Source organism: Oryctolagus cuniculus, chromosome 10, assembly GCF_051225735.1.
Source record: "Oryctolagus cuniculus isolate XC-2025 breed Fujian yellow rabbit chromosome 10, ASM5122573v1, whole genome shotgun sequence".
NCBI classification, from domain to species: Eukaryota; Metazoa; Chordata; class Mammalia; order Lagomorpha; family Leporidae; genus Oryctolagus; species Oryctolagus cuniculus.
This window is the reverse complement of record NC_142876.1, coordinates 111,260,961-111,281,476: the sequence shown is the minus strand read 5'-3', so window position 1 is coordinate 111,281,476 and position 20,516 is coordinate 111,260,961. Positions and strand designations below refer to the sequence as shown.

Genomic DNA, 20,516 nt, shown 5'->3' with positions numbered 1-20,516 from the left:
GTGTGGACAGTCCCTCTTTCCTCTAGGACGCTAGGTGGATGCCCGGAACCTCAGATGCGACAGAATCCTACACACGCCGTGTTCTATTCCCAGTCTCTGTGTAGGCTCAGCGCTGGGCTTCCTGCCCCGGGACGCGCCTTCCGCCGCACCTTCCACCCACAGACACCATGCCGTCCCCATCTGAGTAAGCACTCGCCACGCACCAGTCACGCCCTCTGCGGTCTGAGGTACGGCTGTGGACCGAGCAGGACCTCCCTTCGTTCCCGGGCCACGGACGCGGGACTGCTCTCGCCGCGGCTGCAGCACCCGCAGCACGCCCCTCCCCTTGCCTCCTGAGAACGCTCACCCGCTCGCCGCCCTGCCAGGAAGCGCTCCCTGCCTGCTACGGCCAGCAGCACGCCTCCTGAGGTCAGGCTGCGGTGAAGCGGGCTGGACGGTCCCTGCCCTCAAGCGCTGCCGCCCCACAGAAACCGCTAAGGGATGGCGCGGACACGCCGGACAGCGGGGGGGTTCCTGTCCGGGCAGGACGGAGGGGGCGGCACGAGGTGCCAGAACGCAACTTAAAACCGAGGGGTCGCTCACTTCTGCAGCTTCTCAGGGGGGTTTTCAGATCACGGGGGACCCAGGGAGGGGAAGCCCTGGGGAAGGGGGTGCCGTACCCACACCTTGCGTAGCCACTCCTCCGCTGATGGACACGTGGTCGCTTGCACGCTACTTCAGTGAAAGCCTCCAACCACAAAAGGACAGATACTCGGACTGTGCTGATACCAGGGACCGCAGAGACAGAGCAGAACAGGGGCTGCTGGGGCCAGGGGTGAGAGAAGTGGGGAGGGGTCCCAGCTTGGGAGAAGGCACTGCTGGGCACGGGCGGGGGTGACGGCTGGGCCACATTATCAGCGTGCAGTCGGCTATCCACGTCCGTGGAAGCAGAAGGAAAACACCGGGTGGGGGCTGAGTGTAGACTCTCGCTCATCATCGCTGCTGCACGCAGGAGGGCAGCTGTTTGCACAGGGCTCCCCCGTGTGAGGGGTCCCTGGCCGTCCAGAGTGAGTGGGCGTGGGGGCAGGGCAGGCTTGTTCTGTGCGAACCCCGCACCACCTCACAGAAGGGACTGGAGCGTCTGTGCACTGTCCCTCATGGACGCCGAGGGGCCGCTGTCTCTGATGCCGCCGAACCTGCACCCTGCAGAACGGTCCGAGGGCAGGTTTCACGCCGCGTGTATTTTACCAGTCAGAACGGTGAGAGGAATCTGTGGCGTGCCCAAAAGGAATGAGCTGCCAAGCCACGGAAAGACACGCGGGCACCTCAAATGCACGTGACCAGGTGAAATATAGCAATCAGGTGAGGCTGCACACGGTACAATTCCGACTCGATGACATTTGGAAAAGGCAAACCCAGGGGGATGACAGGAAGGTCGGAGTTCCCGGGGGTCAGGAGAGGAAGGGGTGGACAGGCAGGGCACGGAACGCCACTCTGTAGGACGCTGCAACAGGGCACACACGACAGTGCACGCTGATCAAAGCCGACAGGGCGTGCGATGCCAAAGGTGAACCCGGCGTCTCCCGGGGACGTCACCGTGGGCAGTGACAGCCGCGGAGGGCAGGGATTGCGACAAGTGTTCATCTGGGTGGTGGTGGCGGTGCCTGGGCCGGGCAGGCAGTGTGGACGCCCCTCGATTGAGGATGGGAGCCCATCCCGCTGAACCCCTGGGAGAAGGAACGCCCTCTAAGTCCATAGCGCACTTCAGTGCCCTCTTCCTACCGCACTGCTGTCCTGCCCAGCCCCCCCCAATGCTGAGAACGCCCAGGGCCTCGCCGGTAACCAGCAGCTCGCGTCCAAACAAAAGACATGGGCAACGCAGTGCACTACATCGCGGGCTGTGGTGTGGCCGTGGGGCTCCCCGGGAGCTACTGCCACGGGCGCTGCCCACCGTGGTCAGAGAGGGTCAGAACCCATGTCAAAGGCCCAGGAAAAGCACAAAACTCAAGTTTGAAACTTGGCTGCTGTGCCGTACATGTGAAACAGCCCAAGAGGAGGGACCGTGTTGGGGCTGGGCTGCGTGTGGGGCCGTCTCGGCACCCTATTGCACTGCAAGCCCGGGGCTGCTCGAGGTCAGGGTGTGGCCCAGGGGACCCCACGTAGTGGCTCTGTCTCGGGTCCCCAGCTTTACGCTAAGGCAGCCCTGGGAGGCCCTCGTGGCTCTAGGAGTTGGGTTCCCAGCTCTCGGCTTCGGGCCGCCCGGGCCCAGCGGTTGAGGGCATCTGGAGAGTGAACTAACGGACAGGACTCTCTGCCACTATCTATGTCTCTGTCTCTCTGCCTCTCGGATGAACAATCAAGTTTATCTTAAAATAACATACAACAAAACCCAAAGCTGTTGAAAGTAGCCAGTGGCCAGCGTCGAAAGTAGCCAGTGGCCAGCGGCACAGACACAGTCAGCCTCAGGCCTCTCTCCTGGGGCGGGGACTCGCCCCCTTCCTGGAGAAGCCAGGTCCTGGCCGTGGGCCATCGTCCGTATCCAGCATCAGTCTCCCTCTCTGCACCGCAAGGGGCCCAGCAGCTTTGAGAGCTCCCTCACCCGCTGCACCCCTTTGCTGGGACCACACTGCAGATGAGGGAGGGCTTGGGGTCAGCATGGCCCATGATGCTCCCCTCGCCTGCTCCCACCTCCCCTCCTAGCCTCCCTGGCCGTCCACCACCCCGAGACGCAGCCTTTCCTCCCGGACGTAGCCCTGCAGGCCTTGCACTGTGCAGTGCTCCTGCAAAAATGCACGGTGTTCCAGCCCTGTGGCCAGCCCCGCAGGAAACAGAATCCACAGCCGACCCAGGTTCTCAGGCGGGGCTCGTCCTGCTAAGCCTGCCTGTCTGGGCGTGAGAGCTGCCTGCAGGTGCACCTGCTCTGAGCCGCGGCTCTGGGTGGACGGAGCTCAACTCCGTGAGCATGAAAACCAATGGCAGATGTAACAGGACGGCACTTTTGCAGGAAATGCCCGACTCTGTGTTAGCTGTCGCCACTTCTGCACGCAATGACGATATGATTAGGTTGGGCACTGCTGTGCGCACAGGAACCTGTCACCTCCAGCGACGGCCACGAGGCCCACCCCTTCGCCGTCCTGGGTCCTTTCTCTCTCACTGCCTCACTGCTCCCTCCCTGCGGGCTGTCTGCCTTCAGTGTGGGGACCTCAGACCCCTGCCCCTGCCCTGTCTCAACCCCCAGCACCCACCCCCCATCCTGCCTCCTGAGTGTCCTGAGCCGCGGTGCAGACTCCGCTCTGGGCACCAACACCTCTGAGCTGAGCTGGGCAGAGCAGCATCCTGCTGAGTGACAGCTGAGCAGGCGGGGGCACAGGCCATCCCAGGATTCCATGAAAACGAGGCTTTGAATCCGGGCAGTCGGTCGGCACCAGCCCCCGCCCTCGACTGCTAGGCCACAGAGCTGGTCACCGGCACGTGGACAGCACGCAGGGCACACGCTTAATGCACACACACACACATGGCTCGACACGGGGATCCTGGGCTCCCAGCCTGTGACAACGTGCACCACACTGCCAGCCAGGTGGCACCCGATCCATATGACGGCTCCACACCTGCAGCGCAGGCAACTGACTCCACAAACTACAGCCATAACACAGGCTCAGGGGGCCACGGCCAGCTCCCGTCTCCACCTTCCGTGCTCCGGACACTGGCAGCGTGGAGTCTGGGCCTGCGTCCAGAGGCAGCTCAGCCGCTCGCTGCCCAGCTGGGACACCCACAGCTACCGTGTGGGCTAAGCAAGGGCCAGGCAACTGAGAGGAAGGGAGGCAGGCAAGGGGCCAAGGGCTGTGTGTGCCCAGGACCTGAGGCTGGGTCCCCGTGCCCCGAGCTGGCTTCCTCTGCCTTTTCTCTGCGCCGCGGCCCCCAGCCCCTCGGCCCGCCCCTGCCGCCGTGGCTCTGGCCGAACGCCCGTCTCCAGCCTACCTTGAGGAACTTGTACAAGAGGAAGGTGAACCAGTTGGTCAGCATCTTCTCAGCCACCGACTCAGTCCTAGGGAGCGGAGGGAGAACAGCAGGACAAGGCCAGCTGGCGTCACAGCCACCGGGCACCAGCACGGGCCCTGCAGCCCCCCCCCAGGCCTCCCGGAGACACCCCCTCCACAGGGCACCAGGTGGCTGGGAGGTCGGCCACGGAGAGCCCAGGCCCTGGAGCCAATTCGGGCCTGGTGCTGGCGGCCCCACACGTGCCGGCACGCCTGGGGCCTTGCTGTCGGTGCCTGGACAGGGGAGGCTGAGGCTCGGGGGTCCGGTGATCGCCCCCGCCCCGCCCGGGGCTCACCGCCGCAGCAGCAGCTTGGGGTGGTTCTTGCTCTCCAGGTTCTTCTCGATGAGGTCGGACAGCAGCTGCTTGAGCACGCCCGTGGCGTACTCCATCTCGCCCTGCAGGGCCGTCATGATGAGCGAGGCCACGTTGCCGCGGTCGCGCATGGAGAAGCTGCGCTGGGCCTCCAGCGTGCGGATGAAGGTGAGCAGGAAGTGCTTCTTGGTCAGCAGCTGCCCAAACAGCGTCAGCGACTTCTCCACGTTGGCCTGCACCTGTGGGCACACCCGGGTTGGCATGTCACGCTGACCCCCCAGCCTCGACCAGCCTTCTGGGCAGAAAGGATATGACCTGGAAGCTGCCACCACGGCCCAACGCCATCAGCAGTCTTTGGCACAGGTCCCCTGCTGCGCGGCCCGGGAAGCCCACTGCAGGCAGGGACAGGACACGGGCACCGCTGGTGCTGCCGGCAGTGCAGACTCTGGGTGGGGGAGGCAGCTCCTGCCACCCCTGCGTGGCCAGGCCCTCGGACCGGATCTCCCCTCGCCTGGCACGAATGAGCTCGGAGGAAGCCCAGTGCTCTGGCGTCATCCGCAGGGGGTGGGGCACGCGACCTGGTCTCATTCTGCCTTCAGATAAGCAATGCGAACCCAGCACTGTCCCCGCCTCATGAACAAGGACACCCAAGTCCAGAGAAAGGAGGAGGCCCGACTGGGATCACGCAGCACGGAGGTGGGGAGGAGGTGCAGTGTAGGCACGGCCGGCTCCAGGGCTCCGAGGCTTGTCACGGCAGGTTTCCCACCAGGCTGTGCCCCGAGGTCACCAGGGACACCTGGCTCCTCGTCCAGGCAAACAACAGGCACTGGGCAGAACACGCACAGTCCCAGCTGAGAGACAGTCGGACAGATGACAGCCGGAGGGGTCCTATGGGGAGCTTCGACATGGCAGCAGCCTGGGGTGGGAGGCCATGAGCAGAGCCGCCGGGAACCACCCGGGTTTGCAGGTGAGCAGGCGGCCAGCAGGCCCCTTGGAGGCAGCCCCCGAGACAGGGCCGAGCACGCAGGCACAGGGGCAGTGTGCTGGGAGGAGGCCCGGCCTCCCCCACGCTCCTGGGCCCTCTCCTTCCCGCCCTCCAGAGCCACCCTGGCCAGTGCCCTGGCCCAGCCTGGACATGGGGCTCACTGCCTGGCCCACTCTCGGATCTGCCTGGGTCCTGAGCCCAGCAGGACTGGGCTGCCCCGAGGACTCCCGGCTGCTGAGGTCATCCGGCCTGCCCCACACCCAGGGGCCTTGCAGGCAGCGTGGCAGCGGCCTCTGCTTGCCGGCCGCGAGGCTGGTGCTCCTACCTCCATCTCCTTGAGCACGGGGTGGTCCTCAATCCCAGGGAACAACACGCGCATGGCGTACGTGCGGTAGTCCAGGAACGGGATGCCGGCTCCGTCCAGGTCGTTGGTCAGCTCGTGGATGTCGGTCTGCAGCTCTGCGAAGGCTGTGTGAGGCAGGACACGTCATCAGCGGGGGCACCTCCTGCCGGCCCCGCCCTCCCACTGCCCATCCTAGCCCTGTCACCCCAGGGCTTTGCGACCACTGTGTCTCCAGGTGCCTGGCTCCCTAGCCCTACCAGGGACCCAACTCCTCTCCCTCCCGACTGCCACAGGATTAACCCAGATGACAGCAGAGATGGCTGCGGCACCAGGGCTGGGCTGGGCAGGGCCCCAGGGTCGCAGATGCTGACAACGGGGGTGGAGCCTCCTTCCACCACCCAGGAAGGGATGGGGTACCCAAGTATGGGAGGTGGGGGGCAGCAGAGGCCCAGGGCCAACTGGCTGCACGCTGTGCCCCAACCCCCACGCCCGCCCTCCGCCAACTCCCCACGCATACCTCAGGCACACAGGGGCCCTCAGCGCAGCCCGACCCCCCTCCCGGCCAGCTCTGCCTCCGTCAGGAACAAAGGCAGGCAGGGCAGTGCAGCGGCCCCACAGAACATTCCAGAGCTGTGAGGTGTCCGCTGCAGCTGCCTGAGGGATGCGCTATCTGATCGTGAGCCAGAGGAGCGCCAGGCGGGCTGGGGCTGGGCAGGGGGCTGTGTCTGGCAGGTTTAGTGAAGAGCGGGGCAGGGGGCTGCGTCTGGTGGGTTTGGTGAAGAGGCGGGGCCTTCACGTCCTGGGCCCGCTGTCAGGCTCACCTGCACCTGGCCGGCCACAGAGCTGTCACCGCCACCACGTTCCACAGGCCATCCCCAGGGAGACCCAGGCCACCCGCTTCCTGTCCACCAAGCCTGCCCTCCGGGTGAGCCCCAGCAGACCCCAGGCATTAGGTTTACGGGGGTCTGGGGGCCACTGGGACGCGGGACTTTCTATGTACGACATCAGAGCCCCTGCGGATTTAGCAACCACCCCACCTCGAGCCAGAGCGGCTTCGGCGCCCGGCCCTGCCACGGGACTGCCCCAGGCTCTGCACCACGCCTGGCACTTGAGAAACTAGCCGCCAATGCCAGCTACTAGCAAGGCCGCTCCCGCCACACGCCCGCGCGGAGGACCACACGGAGTCTCCGACAGGCTCACGGCAGGCCTGGAGCCCCGGGAAGGTGGAGCTGCACCAGGCTGGCCGGTGGCCTGGGGAGTCCCCAGAGGCACCGCTGGCCACTCAGCCTGAGAAAACGGCCGGTTCCAAGTCAGCTACCCAGGGCCAGGGCTGAAGGTCAAACCCAGCAGCCGGCCCCACCCCCGCCAGGTGGCCTCCACACGGCCCAGGGCCTCTGTCCCAGACCACGAGGGCTCCTTCCGGGCCCCGGCCTTGGCGCCCACCTCCTTGCTTCCAGCACTGAACTCTCCCCACCCCCATGCAGTGACTCACAGCCCAGGGCTCAGTGCAGGTGCAGGGGATCTGCAAACACCTGTAGGGTCAGGGCCGGCTCGGCAAGGGATGAGCCGGTGACCCTGGGCAGGGTCGCTCTGAGACGTGTGGGCAGGGCCGGCAGCCCCGGACCCCGCGGCACACCAGGGGAGGTCTCTGTTCTGGCTGGGACACGGTCCCGCCCTTCCCACTGATGCTCACAGCTGCTGCTCACCCACCTCCCTCCCGGTCCCAGCCAGCCCATCCGCAGCCGCTGCCTGCCCAGAATCTACCCCACCTGGTCTTAGGGGCTTCAGGGGGTGCAGGCCAAGCAAGGCAGAGCCCGAGGCCCAGTATGGCCACCAGGGACAGGCTCTATGGCTGGCCCTTGAGACCCTTTGGACAGCTGACTCGTCCACTGCGGTTGTGTTGTTCCCAAAGACGGGAGCACCCATCGCAGCCCTGCCCAGCCAAGCAGGTGCTGTTACTGTGCCCATTCTGCAGATGAGGGGACAGAGGCACAAGAGGAGAGGGGCCCATTCCTAGTGTGGCAGTTTCTCCAGCAGCAGCCCCCAGAAGCAGTATCTGCTCCAGCAGCCCAGAAGCCCCAGCCAGACACCCGGGCCAGGCACCTGTCCAGGGCCAAGCCAAGGCCGTAGCAACACTGCAAGCGGAGCCACCGTCAGCAGGTAGGATGGCACTGGCTCAGAGACAGCAGCTGTGCCAGCAGGCCCCGAGCCCCCCCCGCAGCACACCTTCCTTGCACTCCAGGGCCACGCGGGACTCCAGGTTGTCCATCTGCAGCTGCAGCCGCTTGAGGGTGCGGTCGGCGTCGCGAGACTTGCGCTTGTACGCGATGAGCACGGCCACGATGACGAGCAGCAGCAGGCCCCCGCCGCCGCCGATGCCCACGATGGCGGGCAGTGTCAGCAGGCTGTCTGAGTACACCTGCAGCGTGCCTGGCGAGAACTCGAAGCCACCCGCTCGCACCTGTCGGCCAGGAGGAGAGCCACTCGAGGGGCGCTCCCACCCCTCCTGCCTGGTGGCCATGGGACCCCCACACACTGCCTGAGGGTGGCGCTCCACTGATGATCTGGGGGTGGGGTGGGGCGGGGATCAGCACCGGGGCACGGCAAGGGCTTTGGACAGGGGGCAGGTGGGGGACTCGATTAGGTAGAAGCAGCCTCAGGGTGGTGGTGGGGGCGGAGCCTGCACAGTTGGCAAGGGTCTCTCAGTGATCTGGGGACAAGTCTCGAGCTGGCTCATGGAGCGGGGATGGCCCTGCTGCCTGGGGCCCAGGAGACCCGGGCTGGGGCCAGGAGACCAGGGCTGGGGCCGGGGCATAGCTCTCCTAGGTTCCTCCTCCCAAGTGGATGGGCCAGCCGGGGCACGCACCGTGACCTTGTGCTGCCCGGTCAGGTTGGGCGACTCGCACAACAGCTGCGTCTCCGACACGGTGAGGATGCAGGGTGTGGAGCCAATGAGCACCGTGTAGTTGAGCCGGGAATTGCCAGGCGCAGGGGGCAGGAGGTTCCGGCCCTGCACGGGGGAGAGGTGAGCCGGGGGGCTCGGGGCGGGGGGGGTTCCCTGAACTCCACCCCCACCCCGTGCCGGCAGCCATGACCCACCTTGAGGATGAGGGGGGAGCTGGGCTTGAGCTCCAGCAGGCCGGTGGGGCTGAGCGGCTCCAGCACGGGGTCGGGGTAGTAGACGAAAGACGAGGAGTTGAGCACTAGCAGGGCACGCACGTTGTCCATGATGAAGCCCAGCTCGTCCGGCCGCTCTCCCAGCTCAGGCGGGCTGCGCGTCGGGTTGTCCACGGACGGCGCCCGGCACACCATGGTGGTGTCGTTGTACACCATGCAGCTCTGGGGACGCGGGGCACCGGGAGGCTGGGCCACCACATCCCATGGGCCAAACGCCCCACGCACCAAGGCTCCTTGGAGCACCCACCCTGGAGGGTCCAAAGCCAGGACCCCTCCCACCCACCAGGCAAGCTCACATCCCTTCCCCAGGGTCTCCCAAAACAGCCAAGGATGGCCCAAGCTGGGGGGGTGGGGCGGCAGGGATGGTAGGAACTGGGCGGAGCTAACAGGGGGCAGGGACTTACATTCTCCCTCTCAACGCCGCCGTACTTGGCTCGGATTCGAGGTTCGCGCACCGTGGCCAGATTGGTGCCTGTGACCGTTAGGAGGGTCCCACCACTAGAAAATGCAGGATGGGGAACTGTCAGACAATGCTGGGGGGGGGGGCAGACCCAGGGCCCCTCCCCTTGGCGGCGGCCAACATGTGCAGCGCTCCCAGCACAGGGTGCTTCCTGGTGGGACCACCACAGCGCACGGAGGAAGCTCCGGCTCAGCGGGGGGCCTGGGCGCCGCCCCCACCTGTTGATGCTCCACTCGGGGTCAATCCTCAGGATGGTGGGGTCCTCGGTGTAGTTGTACTTCACCTCGGGGTTGCTGAGCTGCGCGCGGTTGATGTTGATGACGATGGGGGCGCTACCGGGGTTCTGCCCGGGGGGCGTCAGGCAGCGGATCTCCCGGGAGTTCCTCCTGGGGGGCCCGAGGTGGATGGTGAGGTGGCAATCAGAGCACCGGGCGGAGCTCGCCGGCAGGGAGAGCTGAGCACCAGGCTCCAGTGCGGTCACGACCACGGGCAGACAGCAGGCCTGCCTCCGGGTGGCCATTCCTGCAGCCGTGCCTTTACCCTCCAAGCAACATGCGTTCCGGTCCTGCCCTGGGGCCCGGTCTAGCCACTGGGTGTCTGCTGGGCCTCTGACCTGCAGGCCTGCTTAACTCAAGGGCCTCCATGCCCAGCGGGGCGGGCCCTGTCCTCTGCACCCACCCCGGCCACGGGGGCCCAGCTCCACACCCGCGGGGCCTATGCCCCCTCCGCAACTTCGGGCAGCAAACCCACCCATCCTGCCGGGAAGTGGGCGCACAGCCTCCACCATCACTGAGCAGGGCCAGAGACCAAGGTCGTGGCCCCGACCTCTCGCACCTGTTCAGGAACTGCCTGCGGCTCCAGAGGCCTCAGAGTTCAGGGCCAACTCCCACATCTGGCTGGGACTTCCCTCCCTGTGCCTCGTCTTCCTCCCCAAGTCCCTGGACCGCCAGGGGACAAGCGAGCCTCCTGGGGCGATGGTCACCCGTCACCGGTCACCCCCTGGGCAGTGAGGCTCACTCAGGGTCCCCTCGGCTCCTTCCCCACAGTGGGGAAGCCCCACAGCCACCAGGCCCCCTGGCTGCAAACGCCAGTGATGAGCCTGATAACGGGTGATTACCGCAGGGCCGCGCCATCATCATCCCTAATCTAAAATTATCCACTTCAAGCCTCAGGGCTTTTGTTAAGATTTCTGTTTTCTCTCTTAAAATTTTTTCTTAAACACGGCTTATTTTGTTCCCAAGGGAATCCCCGGCTCCCAGGGAAGGCCCAGGGTGGTGGCAGCCAGGTAGCGCCCGCCTCTGGGAAGCCAGGCCCCGCCCACCCACTGCCCCCTCCCTCCTTCCCTCTTCCCACTGTGGAGGTAGCCTCTGTCTCCATGGTAACCTTCTCCCGCCTCTGGGTTTCCATAGCGATCACCCCAGCCAGCACTCCATACCCCTGTTTCCCAGGCAACGGGAGGGGGCGCACAGCCATCTGAACCAGGAGGTACAGCCCTGGCCCCCAACCACCAGCAGCAGAGGGCAAGCAGTGCCCCAGCCCCCCACTCCCACCCGCATTCCGTACCAGGAGAAGGAGCAGGGCCGGCCGCCGACAGACACGGCCACGTCACTGCCCGCATTCAGATGGCTGCCCTCGATGCCAATCCAGGTGCCCCCCGACAGAGGCCCGCGGGAGGGGCTCACGCGGTAGAAGGTTGGTGTCTGCAGGAAGAGGGGCTTGTCGGCGCTCCCGGGCCACAGCGGTCAGGCCTGCTCTGCCCGCCTGCACTGCCCTCTGTGTCGCCAGACCAGGAGCTGCCCACATGCTCCAGGGCCCGGTGCGGTGGGGAAGGGAGGGCGGGGCGGGGGGTAGCCCTGGAATAGGCACAGTGCAGACTGCGGAAGAGCCCACCATGCCTGGACGTGGGGACCCCAGGCCAGCCCTGAGCGGCCGTCAGTAGACTTACCACAAAGGTGAAGCGCTTGGGCGACAGGGCCCGGTAGTGGGGAGAGCAGTCCCGCACACACACCTCCACCAGGGCATCGTGGGACCGCACCGTGCTGGCATCCCCAATCTCGCAGACGATCCTGCAGGCAGGGGGCGACCTCAGTGACTGCGCAGGGCAAGCCCAGCTGGCTCCCTGCCCCCCCTGCCCCCCCCCCCCCGGGTACTCACTGCTCGGCGCTGATGTACTCGCTCTCCACGGGGCTGCACAGCACCTTGCCCACGCGCACGCCCAGACGCACATCCTCGAACCGCAGGCCCAGGTTCTCCCCGGTGATGGTGAGCCGCGTCCCTCCCTGCCTCGGGCCCGTCTCTGGGGACAGCTGCGGCGAGGCAGAGCAGGCGGGCTGAGCGGGGCAGGGACCGGGCGGGGCTCGAGTCCAGCGGGGGTCCCGCTGCGGGCAGGGCCTACCTTGAGGATCTTGGGGTCCATGCAGCGGCTGCTGCCGTGGCGGGCGTGCATCCAGGCGGCAGGCGAGTCAGCCGGGCAGTGGTGGCGCAGGGAGCAGCGGCGCTCGGCCACGCACCAGCCGCACTCGAAGCGGGGGTCGGCCTTGAGGCAGAGGCCACAGCTCTCGCGCAGGGCCGGGCACTTGTACAGGTGGGCTGCGGGGAGTGGGGAGCGGGGTGCGGTCAGCCCGGCCCGGCCCACCACCCCACCCCCACCGCAGCAGGGCCGGCCGGCCCCTGCTCACCCTGGATGTTCTGAGGGTTGTCGATGACGAAGTTGCCGTTCCACACGACAGACAGGTTCACAGGCAGGTCGCTGATGTCGTTGCCCTCGTAGGAGTACTGTGGGCAGCAAGCACGCGGCAGGTCAGGCTGGGGCCGCGACTGCCCGCTCCCGGCTGCGGCAGGGGGTCAGCGACGCTGGGGCTGGGAGGCTCAGGAGGGCCCAGCACCCAGGCTGCCGGCGAGACTGGCGTTTCCTGCTGAGAGCCCAACTCCCACGGCAGCCCCCTGCGCCTGGCCCCGTCTCTTTGGGTCCCACGGCGCCCCAACCCGCAGCCGGCATGTCTCCAGCAGCCACGACTTCCCTGCTTCCCAAGGTGGGCTCCTTGGGGACCCCCTCTAACCACCAGGAGTGCTGTCCCACAATTACCTGCAGGCAGCCCCCCTAGGAACCAGGGCTCCCCGCTGGGCTCCTGGGGAACAGATCGGGGTGCTCCGTGAACCTCTGTACCTCCAGCTCCTGAATAGGCCAGGGCAGCCCCACCTCCCGGCCCCTCCCCAGGCACCCCCGCTGTGCTCCACTTTGCGCAGGTGAGGACCTCAGCGGCGCCCCTGCCTGGGGCCGAGGCAGGGAGCCCAGCCTCTCCAAGGGCCAGGCTGGCAATTCATCCTGGGTTTATCGCAGGCATTTAATTGGATCCCATCAAAGTCCCCGATACTCCCTCTTCCCTTTAACTGCGGCTGACGGAAAGACAAATGTGAAGCTGGAAGGAAGGGGGAGGGGGCAGCAGAGGTGCCGGCTGGGGAGCCACGGGGGGGGGGGGGGCAGAGACAGGCAGCCGGCAAGACACGCGGGGAAGAGGGGGCCATGGAGACGGAGCGAGCAGAGAAGAGAGGTGACAGAGAAAGCCTGGGATCGGAGAGGCGGGGGGAGCTCCAGGACAGGGGCAGAGATGACCCTCAGCCCACCCTGACCCCAGGAAGCCGGCGCCACCCCCCAGATCCCACCCCACCCCTCTAGGATGGACCAGAGTCAGCTGCGAGGCCGCAGGAGTCCGCCCTCTGACCTCATCGGGATCCCACCCCTGGGACTCCACAGGGTGGGGGACGAGCAAGGCCCTGCCGACAACTCAGGGACCAGCGTGACAGCACACGGCCAGCCACCCCGCCAATCAGGGCCCAAGAAAACCCCAGGAGATCCTCTCTCCTGACTGCAGCCTTCCTGCACTGGTGGGGACAGTGAGGCCAGCTGGCAGTCTCGGCGCCGGCCTCCACCCCCTGCGCCCCACAGGAGAGGGCACAGCCCTGTGGATCATCCATCACGACACTCAGAGCGTTCCTAGCGTCACCGTATTGCATTGGAAGCCCCGAGTGTGGCGTGTCCTTGGTGCCTGGGCAACGCCCATCCGCTAACAGACAAATGCAGACTGACGCGAGCAGTTCCTGCATTTGGCCACAGCACATGGGAGTGGATGGGCTCTGGCACCCTGACCTCGGCTCTCCTGGAGTCGGGTGACAATGGCTGGCAGGCACCCGGTCGCTTCTGCACAGAGTGACCCGTGGTCCATGGAAGAGCCAGGCGATCCCATCAGGGCTCGCTACACTTGCCCTCTCCTCCAGGGACCAAATGCCAGGGGGCTCTCGACAGCCACAAGGAACCGGGCAGCCCCTCACCTGCCCAGCCCAGGCACACCGGAGGCAGTGCCTTCTCTCATCCAAGCACACCTGCCCCTGTGCCCCGGCCCGTTCCGGCGCGTGCAGGCCCCCACCTGCCCCCGCCTGCTCCCACCCGCCTCACCGAGGAGTTCTGGCACTGCAGGCTGGAGCTGTTGAAGCGCAGGGCAGTGACACGGGCCGGGCTGCCCGGGATGTGGAAGAGGCACTCGTAGCCACGCTGGCCTGACTGTGGCTGCGGCAGGTTCCGGGCAGCCAGGGTGATGGGCTTCACCACGCCCACGGGCACGTAGATCTGGGTGGAGGGCAGGATCTGCGGGCAGTCCTGCAGGCAAGAGAGTGCGGCTGAGCCCGGGCTGGACAGACCCTACTGCGTCCGGGACTGCAGTCTGCACAGAGCCCACTACCTATTTACCCACGGGCAACCTGAGGGGCACACGGTCGGGAGGGCAGGGGCAGGAGGCCCAGCTTCTGCTCCCCGGCAGGCTGCAGCTGCCCACTGACCGGCCAGGGCAGGCCCTCTTTCCTCCGGCCCCAGGGTGCTTGACCCATGCTCTGGGACCCACCACCATCCTACTGACCGACAGGCCCCAGCTGGCCCACAGCTGGCAAGGCCCTGGAGGCGAAAGCAGCCAGGAGTGGGGCAGTGGGGCCACAGGCTCTCCACTGAGGGCCCCAGGGCATGTAAAAATAGCCGGAGCCCGGCAGAAAAACAGCTGGGCCCCCGGGGCCGGTGTTTCGGCAACAATAACTGATGCAATGGCCCGGCTTCCTTGCAGCACGGCTGTGGCAGCCGCGGGAGAGCCGGCCCCTCGGGAGCCGGAGTGCCGGAGCCGTGCTTTAAATAGGGACGCTGAAAACAGCCTGCAGTCCCCAGCCGTCCAGCAGCTCCCAGGGCGGTGCGCGCCGGGGACCAGCTCTGCAGCGACTGCGGTGGCCCCAGGAGGGGTGTGACTCCGCATCGGCTTCTCAGGGGCTCTAGGGGAGCAGAGCTAGCCCGGCCCAGCTGAGCACCACTGCTGGTGGGCAGCGATGCTCGGTGTCCCATGGCCCCTGGCTCCAACCCGGGGCTGCACATGCAGCAGCCGTAGCAAGGATACAGCAGCAAGGACAGGGCCCCAGACTGCAGGGCACCCAGTGAGACGCAGGCTGGAGTCTCCCGTGACAGGGCCTACCCTGCACCTGAGGACCTTGGGTCACGGATTCCTTTCTGGTTGAGGCCCAGGCTTCCCCCGGAGCCCCCAGGAGCAGCTGAGCTGCTGCTACTGCCCATTCTAGCCAGGGAACACTGACGACCCCAGGTGGCCCATCCTGCAGGAAGCCAGAGGGTGACTGTGGCAAGGCCTGGCTCTCCTTAGTGTCCAAGAGTCCAAGAAACCTCTGGGCTGGAGGCAGGAGACCCAGTGCGGGCTCACCCGGCAGGAGGTCCCAGCCAGGGCTCAGCCCAGGAACCTGGCCCCCCGCCCACATCACCCCCCACCTCCAGGTGCAAACGCAGCAGCTAAGGGCAGACACGCCCAGCTGGAGCCCAGCCAACACGGAGCTGCCTGCCTCCTGCCCAGGTCTGTCCCTCACCACGGCCAGCCCCCAGGCTGACCACCACGCTTGGGCGGCAGTCCCACCTGGGCCCTGCCGCTGCCCCTCCTGTCTTGTTCCCACCACCCGGGTCTTCGCCTCCTCCCTGGCACCCTGCACAGCGTTATCTTCCAGTTGTGCATTCCAGGACTCGGGAAGCAAGCACGGACAGGCCGGCGGGGGCACTGCTGTGAGGGGGAGGGCAGCTCGCACTCTCTCTCAAGAGCGCCTCCCCTCCCAGCTCCTGCGGCCACAGGGCCACGGGGCCAGCGAGTCAGCGCAGGGCCTGTGCCCAGCAGTTCCCAAAGCTGTGCCTCCTTCCCCCAAGGTGGCACAGAGACCCCAGTAAGAAGCCAGTGGCTCCAGGGAAGGCGGGCAGGGGGACTGGTGTGCGTGTGGGGCCCGGCACCAGGGGTCTTCCTCAAGGGGACCAGGTGAGGGGTCCTGGGGGAGTAAAACAGCCGGAGTCCTAGGACCGACCGATTAGGTAAGGACTCCCGACCTCAATCCGCCCACGAGCACTGCTAGAAACTCTCATCGCCCCAAACCCGAGGTCCCAGGCCTGGCACTGGGGACAGGGCCACTGCGGGAGTAGGCACAGGGCCGACCTCCCTGGCTCTGCCGAGGGCACAGGGCACTGGACCTCAACGGTTTCAACAGAGGCTGGGCAAGGAAACCACGGAGCAGGCCCAGGCGGGCTTCCGTGAGAGGTCAGCCAGGAGCCCCCGGGAGCCTCCAGGGAGGAGGGGGCTTGAGGAGCAGGGGCCCACATTATGCAGCGGAGGCGTCCTCGGCGTCACCCGGCTGTGTCGCCGTTTGTATCCGTGTCACACACGAAAACCCCGGACTACACTAAAGAGAAGTGGGAGTTTGTGTGGAAGGAATTCATCCATATAATCCCGCACCCCCGCACACGCAGACTCGGAGGGGTTCTGCTCCTGGCCCCCCTTCCCAGCCCTCCAAGGTCCCCAGGGGCCACTTCCTCCTGTTCTGAGGGCGCTGAGCTGGTGGCCTGGACAGGGCCGGGGTCAGGGACAGCTGTCACTGAGGAGCAGGGCCACCCTGGCGTCCAGACACCCCCGCTGGCCCTGCCTCACTAGGCCACTCTGCTGCCCGGGGCTCCATCCAGGACCAGCCACACCCTCAGTGACTTCACGCCCACTCATCACCAGCCGCTCAGGCCCCTACCTGCCCCCAGCATGCCTTGCTCAGGCTCTGCGGACGGGCTGCACTCCCAAGTGTCCTGGCGTTCCCCGCCACCTGCTGGCATGAGCACCAGCGTCCCAGCGTCCCCACTCGGCCAGCTGCCAGGCCTCCCTCTGCTGCCATCTCGTCCCCTAACACGGCAACACGCCGGGGAGCAGAAGCACCCAGCAGAGAGGGACAGCGGGGGTGGCCAGGCGAGGCCTCTGTGAGGAGGGGATCCCGGGGACGAAGGGGACCACACGCACACCAGTCCCCCTGCCGGCCTGGAACTCACTCTCACTCCCTCGCTCCAGGCCCTCTGGGGAACTCAGATCAGCTGCAACTCCAGGTGCCCCGCGAGGGTGGGACCTGGGACCCGTCCCCCTCCCCTGTCCAGCCCCTGCTCTACACCCAGAAGCTGGACAGGGGCCTCACAGACCGGGGCCTCAACCTCCCACCGCGGCGCGCCTGGCAAGCCCCAGGCTGCCCCATTGCTGGTTCTGAGACGGCAGGTTCCAGAAGGAACTGCCTGCTGCTCCGAGGTCAGGCCAGCGCCTCGCCGGGTTCCAGGGTGATCACTGCATAATCACAGGCACTTGCCACATAGCACTCCTCACGGCTCCAGCAGCCCACAGGCGCCCACACGTTAACCTGGTCAGGCCCCTCGCGCCTGCGCGGGCTCTGGGTCTTGGACAAGCGCCTTCCTCACAGCCCCCTCCAGGTCGCCCTTTATCCTGCAGCCCCCCAGATGAGGGGGGCTCAGACTCCCAAGGGCCACAGAAGAACTTGGGGACCACTGACTGTTCAGGGTAACATCTCTGACCCCCAGCACCGTCGGGCCCAGAGTGCAGCCTCCTCCCATAGTGACCGGCCCGGCCGCTCCTTGAGAGATGTGGACAACGTGCTGACGTCACAGCCCAGTCCTCAGTCCACACCCATGCAGGGCAGTCCCCCTCCAAAGCCCCGAGCCCCAGCCGCGGCTGGCCTTACCTCGGACATGTTGACACGGCCCTCCAGGAAGGCGCAGTCAGCAGCGTTGTGCGTGCACACATGGCGGTATTTACACCAGTGACAGGGGAAGGAGCCGTTGACACACGACAGGCAGCTGCGGGGGAATGGGGCAGGGGGTGAGGCCTGGGGAGCCGGCCCGTGCTGCCCCGTGGCCACCTCAGGGCCTTTGCACTGTCCGCTCCAGGCCCGCAGCGCTCCTCCCTTCAACTTGCACACTGCTGCACCCAGGCCTCCGCAGAGCACCCCTGTCCAGTGCTGCCCCCTCTTGGCCGCTCTCTCCTGTGGGGTCTTTGCGACCACGGGACGTCCTCTCCCAGCTCTGCCTGCCACGGAGCCACATGTGGCTATTAGCACCACAGATGCATCTGGGTGACAAAGGCGCTGCACTGGGTTTCCTCTCCTACAGAATTGAGATCTGGGCGCGGCAGCAAAGGGCTCCCCAGCCCCAAGCAGCAGGGCCGTGGTACGTGTCTCCTCCCAGGCCACGAGCTCTCTACTGCCCTCTGGCCCGGCCATGAGGTCCTCAGCCCACTGGGCCGACCACAACTCAGCCTCCAGGACGCTGCCGCCACCTGGCCCCCAGGATTTCCCAGCTGCTCCGGCCGCCCTGCCCCTCTCCTCCTTCCACGCCCCTGCAGTCCTCTGCCAGTGCAGTCTCCGGCCCCTGGTGGTCTCCTCACCACCCAGGACCAGAGAAGCTGCACCCTGGAGATGAAAGTCCTGCCTTGACCCAGCAGGGGCTCTGTCCAGAGCTCTGCAGGCATCTCTCTGACAGTCAACAGTAAAAGGCAAGGCTGAGAAACCAGGCAGCTCCCACCTCCAACCCCCTGCCTGCTGGGGGCTCCCCGCCACCCGCCCGCCTCACCCCAGGCCCGAGGCAGACCCACTGCCTGGCTCACAGTGGGGCCCTCAGTAGGCCCACGGCCTCTCCGGTCTTCCGCTGGGAGTAGGGGTGTTCCCAGCCAAACCACAGCCGAGGCCCAACCCTGGTCCACAGGCCGCAGCCAGGGGCCCTGAGACAGGCCAGCATGAACGCAGGAGACCCGGGGACGCTGCTGTCCAGCAGCTGGCACTGGGCCCAGGAGCACCAGACACTTGGCGGCTGTGCCTGGGCCCCTGCACCAGCCCTGGCCCACGAGACGTCACACGTGTGAGTGGGTGCACGTCACGCTCCTGCCCAGGGCTCCAGAGCCACCCAGAGCCCACGCCCATGCCCGAGGGCACACCCGCCGCTCCTAGGGGGTGGCTCTGCCGTGGACACGCGTACCCCAGCCTTAGCCCCCACCTCCCCAGCCCCCGCAGCCCTGCGCTTGCTGGTGCTCCCACCAGGCAGGCTGCTCCCACAGCAGCCCCTCCTCCCTCCCTGACCACCTGGCTGCAGGAGCCCTGGACACAGACACCAGCCACAGGAGGGCAACGTGACCCCTGGGGCAGGGCAGGGGGCCCGGGGACACTCACGACTGGTGGACGCTGCAGTTGTAGAAGACGAAGTCCACGGATGCGAACTTCTTCCCCGTCTCCTTGGACTTCAGGTACAGCTTCACCACGCGCTGGTCTCCTGCAGAAGCAGCAGGGCCAGGGTCGCCACGGCCGAGATTTCTCATGACCGGGGGGGGGGGGGACGGGGACGGGACTTGCCCCGCTGCCTCACTGACCCTGTGCTGGCTTCCTGCTCAGTGGCAGGAAGAGGTGGGGATAGTGTGGCTCCCAACCCCCAGGCTATTTGGGAGGGGTCCTGTGCTCCGCCAGCCCATCTCTCGCACAGGCTCATGACACGACACCCATCCACTGTCCCCCAAGGACCGTCCACCTATGGCATGGGAGCCTCATCAGCTCCAAGAGGAACAACAAGCCCCTCAGACAACGGGTGTCACAGTTTGCATAAAACATGTGCTTGGGATCAGACGGGCGGGTGCTCGGCGTGTCAGGAGTGACCGAATCCTCCCTCCCACCCCAAGGCTGTCCGGGCACGGACAGGGTGCTCACCCTGGCCCCGCGTGATGGGCGCCACCTCCCGGGCAGAGGGCGAGCGGCAGTGGATGCGGCCGTCCTCCAGGAGGCCCTCGGACTCGGTGAAGTCCTCGAAGGAGCAGTTGACGCCGGCAGAGAGGTCGGGCACGTTCCAGGCCTGCAGCACGAGCTGCGCCCCACGGGCAGGAAGTGTGGGTGAGCAGGGCGCTCCCGGCCCACCCCACCCCCACCCTCCCAGTCGCCGGGGGCAGCGGGGCTCACCGGGACCTGGGACATGGTGACGGACACATTGCGTGGCTGCACGGTCAGCTGCACGCACTGCAGCAGGTCCGAGGCGAAGCGCTGGGGCTCGTCGGCCCGCTCACAGGCGTCCTGCCTCGAGCAGCTGCGGGCACAGGGTGCTGAGGCTGGGGCCGAGGGGAGACCCCAGGCCGGGGTGGCAAGGATGGTGCCATGCCCGCAGCACCCCTCCCCGCCGTGACGTCCCTACTTCTGGTCTGGCTGAGACCCAGAAGTACTCAGAGGGAGCCGCGACCACCTGGGGGGCACAGCTGTGGCCCCCCTCCCCGCAGCCTGCCCACCCCTACTCACACGCTGTGCAGGACACACCAGCCGCAGTGGGGGTCCCGCGACCCCAGGCACAGCTCGCAGGACGTGTACTGCACGCAGCTCTCCACGGGCACCCGAGTCACCTGGAGCAGGGGCCACAGGGTCAGGCCTCTCCAGGCCACCCCCCCTCTCCCCGTGTTCTGCGTGCTCCAGGACCCTGCCCCGAACAAGTACAGGCGAGCCCTGAGCGCTAAGGTGGGCCCAGGCAGGCTGGGCTCCGGGCATTGGATCGCGCTTGCTCAGCTTGGCTTCCCAGCATCCACAGAGGCCCAGGGAGCACCGGGGAGGCCGGGGGACAGCAGAGCCCCCTGAGCTCAGGACAAGTCAGAGAGAAGCAAGTGTGGCTAAAAGGGGAGGCAGGCCTGGCACTGCCTGGACTGGTGCCTGTGCTGACCCACCCTCCACACGGCACAGCAGAGGGCAGAGGTGGCTCCACATGGGCCAGTCCCTAAGGCCACGGCCACGGCTCCCACTGGACAAAGAGCCCGGGCCTTAGCCCCAGCATCCTGGCTCCAGGCCTAAGAACCTGGGGGCCCTGGGT

The 20,516-nt window shown here is 66.7% G+C and overlaps 1 protein-coding gene across 1 annotated transcript in view; it reads right to left on the bottom strand.

The window, feature by feature from the left end:
* Positions 1-20,516, bottom strand: part of PLXNA1 (plexin A1) — a 50,067-nt gene that overhangs the window by 11,727 nt on the left and 17,824 nt on the right. Inside the window, exons 5-23 of the mRNA XM_070050002.2 lie at positions 19,958-20,058; positions 19,628-19,751; positions 19,382-19,535; positions 18,854-18,953; positions 17,375-17,489; positions 13,749-13,949; positions 11,974-12,070; positions 11,691-11,884; positions 11,450-11,601; positions 11,241-11,361; positions 10,859-10,995; positions 9,514-9,681; positions 9,240-9,333; positions 8,758-8,997; positions 8,525-8,668; positions 7,885-8,119; positions 5,641-5,783; positions 4,313-4,569; positions 3,958-4,024 (exon numbers count right to left, since the gene is read on the bottom strand). Of these exons, the coding sequence (XP_069906103.2) occupies positions 3,958-4,024; positions 4,313-4,569; positions 5,641-5,783; positions 7,885-8,119; positions 8,525-8,668; positions 8,758-8,997; positions 9,240-9,333; positions 9,514-9,681; positions 10,859-10,995; positions 11,241-11,361; positions 11,450-11,601; positions 11,691-11,884; positions 11,974-12,070; positions 13,749-13,949; positions 17,375-17,489; positions 18,854-18,953; positions 19,382-19,535; positions 19,628-19,751; positions 19,958-20,058 (2,844 nt within the window). The remainder of the gene's footprint in view (positions 1-3,957; positions 4,025-4,312; positions 4,570-5,640; positions 5,784-7,884; positions 8,120-8,524; positions 8,669-8,757; positions 8,998-9,239; positions 9,334-9,513; positions 9,682-10,858; positions 10,996-11,240; positions 11,362-11,449; positions 11,602-11,690; positions 11,885-11,973; positions 12,071-13,748; positions 13,950-17,374; positions 17,490-18,853; positions 18,954-19,381; positions 19,536-19,627; positions 19,752-19,957; positions 20,059-20,516) is intronic.